This window comes from Vigna radiata, chromosome 4 (assembly GCF_000741045.1).
Source record: "Vigna radiata var. radiata cultivar VC1973A chromosome 4, Vradiata_ver6, whole genome shotgun sequence".
NCBI lineage: Eukaryota > Viridiplantae > Streptophyta > Magnoliopsida > Fabales > Fabaceae > Vigna > Vigna radiata.
In genome coordinates, this window is record NC_028354.1 from 13,840,364 (window position 1) to 13,845,464 (window position 5,101).

At 31.1% G+C, this 5,101-nt stretch overlaps 1 protein-coding gene across 1 annotated transcript; it reads right to left on the bottom strand.

Moving 5' to 3' along the window:
* Nucleotides 1–1,344: 1,344 nt before the first annotated feature.
* Nucleotides 1,345–3,596, bottom strand: LOC106758712 (RING-H2 finger protein ATL5). Its single transcript, XM_014641676.2, has 3 exons — nucleotides 3,032–3,596; nucleotides 2,093–2,196; nucleotides 1,345–1,897 (listed from the first exon to the last, which is right to left on the bottom strand). The coding sequence occupies exons 1-3, from the start codon at nucleotides 3,191–3,193 to the stop codon at nucleotides 1,582–1,584; spliced, it is 582 nt and encodes a 193-aa protein (XP_014497162.1). The 5' UTR covers nucleotides 3,194–3,596; the 3' UTR covers nucleotides 1,345–1,581.
* Nucleotides 3,597–5,101: the final 1,505 nt, after the last annotated feature.

Consider the following 5,101-nt stretch of genomic DNA (forward strand, 5'->3'; position numbering starts at 1 on the left):
ACAAGAAGGTTTCTGTGTTTGAATCTATATGCCTATACTGATGGTCCTTTAGTACTTCTCTTTTTATTCATTCCTTTACTTCTAATTCTTCTCAACTCTCAAACTATGAAACCACTTCCTTTACTTCTCATTATTCTTTTCAATTTTGCACTACAATCCAATCCAAAGTTAGAATTGACCTTTATGGAATCCTCTAAAGAATGTAGCATATTTAGACATTGAGATACATCTTTTGAAGAGCATTAATGTATGATATTACTTATGGTAATTTCAAAAAAGAAAATTTATAAGAAGACACAACATTAATGAAATTTAAATTAAAAAAAAAAATCTTTAACACATATTTACACTTATTTGACCCATTATTTTTCATTCTCTTGTTATAAAAATCATGTTAAATGAGTATAGGTGTATCAATCTATCATCATCCTTAAATTAAATCTGCATAAAAGACTTGATATCACTTCCAACTTAAAGTATTAAAATAATAGATTTAAATCCTTTTTTCTTATATGTAATTCAATTTTTTCATTTCTATTCCACATGTATACTTACTTATATTTCTTAACATCATCTTATGGAGCACAAATGCATCCAACCACCAACACTTTCACATGAAAATAGTACATTGATCTAAGTCCACTAGGTTGCTCATTTTCCTACAAAAACAAGTGTAAGGTAACAAAGTGCACATGCATAGATGATCATAGTTACAACTTGCAAGATGACCTGGCATGTGCAAACATGTCAGGAAATTTGGCTTTGATGCCTTTCTAGATTGATTCTCTATTACTACATAAATAGACACGTTTTCAATTATTAATGACATTTTATGTACAACTTACATCATAAAAATTATAATTATATAATTATATATAAATAATGGATTGTATCCTATTTCTAAAGATATCTTGAAAAATTGATCCCTTTAACAGCAATAAGTTATTTTTGCAATTTAATTTACAGATTTAACAATATGTTCCTAAATTGCAGGTCTTCAAGTTTTGCATATTCGTTTTGCTCTCGCTTGAACATTACTTATAGAACCTATCCTGCTACACAAACATATTTTATGAGAAGAACAAGACTTTTTCTCTTTGAATTCTTTATAATATTTCAATGTGTTAGATTTACAGATATATCTGATATAATTTTATATGTGCAGTTAGTGTTAGTAGTAGTTACAGGGGACCACGGACCGTTTTCAAGATATATTTGGTAAAAATCTTTCTGCCATAAATACTATTAAAAATAGACCCTCAATAGCTGGCACTAATGGTTGCTTAATGTAATTACAATTTTTACAAGAAAAATATGTAATTAAACAAACATTTGTTTAATCGGTTAACCATTAAGGAGAAGTATGCTTGATTGAGTGATGCAATGCAGAAAAGAACTTAAGCATGGTATGCCAAAGATTCCACCAAAAACTAGGCCTTCATATGCTACAAAAGGAAGCATATTTACACCACCGAGAGATTAAATACGAAGGCCATATCACAGACAAAGAATTTGAATCCAATCTATAATTAGAAGCATTCCTCTATAAAAGCAGAAATTTTTCAATCTTCTCTTCTTAGATCATTGCCTTGCTCCTTCTTCACCTGAAGTTGGTTGTAAAGAGTTACTGGCTGCAGTAGGAGTAGGTTCATCATGTCTCTCTGCATTTTCATTTCTTTCTGATGTGTGAGACTCGTCAAGGGATTGGCTCATGGTAAACGTCACAGGTCTTGCATGTTTTGTTTCAGAAGAGTTCTTCAATGGCAGACGGCATACTGGGCAGGTAGATTGCTTTCTCAGCCATATATCAATACAAGAAAGATGAAAAGTGTGGCCACATTTGGGCATGATGCGCAAGACTTCTCTTTCTTTGTAATCTGCCAAACATATTACACACCTGCAGAAGCAAACAAAGTTATATATATCTATCTCCTCCTTGCATGAGCTTGATAATCTATCAAAGTTGTTTGTATATCATGTGCTATGAACAATGCTATGCATTAAGAAATTACTATAACAGTTTGAAATCTTCTGTCAAGGAAAACATGAGGAACTTCTTTTGTGACCTACAATTGAGAGACTAAAACTTAACTGTGTATGTTCAAGGGAACTGAAAGCTTCTTGGTTGAACTTCAAAGTAGGGATTGCATCAAGCAGAACAGGTTCTGATTCAGGGTCATTAACATGATGTTCTGGCTATCAGTAAACAATGAAAAATTAAAATCTAAAGCAACCAACCTTCACAGTATAGAATGATGACAAACTAAAAACTAGAAATTAGACAGTGCAAGCTCTCGTGATCCACCATTATTTGGAGGTTCCAGAAACATTCTATTCATGAACATGAAATAACATAAACCTTGCAGCATATCAAACATGGATCAATAACGAGTTCGTGACAGATTTTTGCTAATGCTAAGTTGTTACCCGGAAGAAACGTGTTGGAAGACTGAAATAGTGTCTAATGAGTTAGAACCGCTGCATAGGAACCCTAATGTAGTGTTAATACTTCTAAAGATTTGGTTTTTGACGCAGCTCAATGTGCCGTGTGATGTATTTACCCGACCCCACCAAGTAAGATAAGACTTTGAAGTTGTTTTTGTTATTAACATTGAAAAAGTCTTGATTACGAATTGGATTAGAACATCTGCATAAATCTTGGTATCTTATCATGACCAATGGCAATTAATTTAAGGGGAAATATACACATTCATAGATACAAATGCCCAATTCCCAACATCTGATTAAAAGCTTACAGCCAAGCCACAGATTTAATTTTTAGAAATAGAATGCAGCATTTGCATCAGAATCAAATATTAGAAAGAACAACAAAAAATTGCAGCAATCCTCATTCCTCGTACACTAACTACCGGATCAGAAAAATAACATATGAGTCATGACTAAAATAAAACAGAGATTACAATATTGATAGAAGTTTCATAGAAATTGAACAAATCACCCAAAATCAAGCCCAGTTCACAGGCAAAAACAGGAAAAGGGGGAAGGAAGAAAAAGGCACAGCCGAACTTACCTGTTCTATATCAATTCTTGATTCAATCTCATACACCATCCGAGATTCAACAACTCCTCTTAGCCTTCCACATATGATTCTGGTGCAGACAAACACAATGAAAGTGGCACTCATGCCAAACCCAATGACCGTGGTCACCAAATTGGTACCTGAACCCAACATCTCCAATCCAATAACCAATCCACACACACACGCACGCGCAAACAGATGCAACCACAATAAACAAAGCCCTCAAGCTAGAAGCACGAATAGCAACAGAAGCAGCAGCACAGCATATAGAACACAGCCAGTTCACAGATTCTTCAACCCAAACGCATGATGGCACCCCAGACAAAGTCCACACTTGACAAGTCGAAAGAGACAAGAGAAGAGAAAAACTAAGATAAACACAGAAAAAAAGAGATACCCATGTCAGAAAAATGGAAACTTTAGAGGTATTCAGAGGAAAAGAAAAGAGATGGAATGGAATCACAGTGGCTTTGGTGTGACTCAAAGGATGGTGGTGGGGGAACAGACAAGAGCACACAGAGAGAGTAGAGAGAGATAGAGAGAGAGAGAGAGAGAGAGAGAGAGAGAGAGAGAACTCTCTTATTTTCTTACTTCGGAATCAGAACGGTGCAGGTGGGGTCCACTGCAGGAGGTGGACCATCACAGATGTTGGGGATTTGTTGATCAGACGGTGGAGATTGGCTGTCAATTTTTCGGCGGCAAAAGATCTTAACGGTAAAAAAAAACTACGAAAGAAAGAACAGCACTGGATTTTGAAGATCTGTTTATTCTCAAACTTGTTTAAGCTTAATGAGTACAAGATTTGATGTTTTGTCGATTCCTCTTGTTACATCTTTCTTGGAAAATCATTCTAATATCCAACAAATCCTTTTTAAGAATACGACTTAACATACACTAAATGCACCTTCCATTGTTACTATTTATAAATAAATTGTTAATTTTAACATAGTATTGTGTTTAAATATCACTGAAATTTTAGTTTTTTTAAAACTATTTATTTTATATATTCAACTTTAGCACAACATTATTTTTTATTCTCTTAATAATTAATATTGATGTTTATATTTCTAGACAAAATAATGACATTATGTATAAAATAAGATTAAATAGATATATTATTTTTATTTTTTACTTTTAATTAATTTGTTATTATTTAAATAGGAAAAATATAAATTAAATTTAAAATTCAAATAAAAAATAATAACTGATTAACTAAAAAACAAAGATAATATATTTAATAATCAAATATTTCAAGGAAACATGTATGGATTACAACTTTATTATTCTTTATTATTATTCTTCAAAATTAATTTTAAATTGAAAATCATTTGTGAGCCAACACATAAATCTTGCATTTTTAATATGTTTGAAATTTTTAAATTTTTTTAAATTAATGTGATTTGCGAAACAATATATAAATTCCTTATATAGATATTTAGTATAATCTATGTTTGGATGATAAGAATAAAATATATGCATGTAAGGTATTTCAAATAATTAATTAAACAGCAGGAATAAATAAATAAAATAATATTGTGAACAACTTCATTAATTCTTTAAGTCGTGATCTCATTGTATTTCATTCCGTTATATTTTTAAAAAAGCTATAACTAATATAAAATAATTTAATAATATATTATTTCATTTATGGTTGAAAATGTCATAAGAGATTATGTATATGTTCAATATTTGGTAAACTATTGATTATTATCGACAGAAATTATTAATTCAAAAAATTAAAAGGTAATGAAATTCTTAATAACAATTAATTGACTAAAAATAAGGTTATGTTATACGTTAGTCTTATGTGGTTTTCCCCTCATTCTTTAACTTTCTCCATTGTATGACTGATCTTATCTTTGTGTGTAAGAAAAAAATAATAACAAAGCCACCAAATGATGTTACTTACTTATACTTTACTTTACCTCTTGTTTTGTCTCTTTGTACAAATCCCTATTTTTTTTTTCTTTTTTGGAAGTGAAAAATAATTAAAACACTAGAAGATTTTCATAATCTCACTCATTAAGGAAAGTAATGATGTTATTCACGTAATTTTTTAAG

Coding starts and splice junctions, on each gene's coding strand:
- LOC106758712 (XM_014641676.2), bottom strand. CDS start 3,193: ATGTTGGGTTCAGGTACCAATTTGGTGACCACGGTCATTGGGTTTGGC. Junction 2,197..3,031: donor CAAGAATTGATATAGAACAG/GTAAGTTCGGCT, acceptor GTTTACTGATAG/CCAGAACATCATGTTAATGA. Junction 1,898..2,092: donor AGTTCCCTTGAACATACACA/GTTAAGTTTTAG, acceptor TTGCTTCTGCAG/GTGTGTAATATGTTTGGCAG.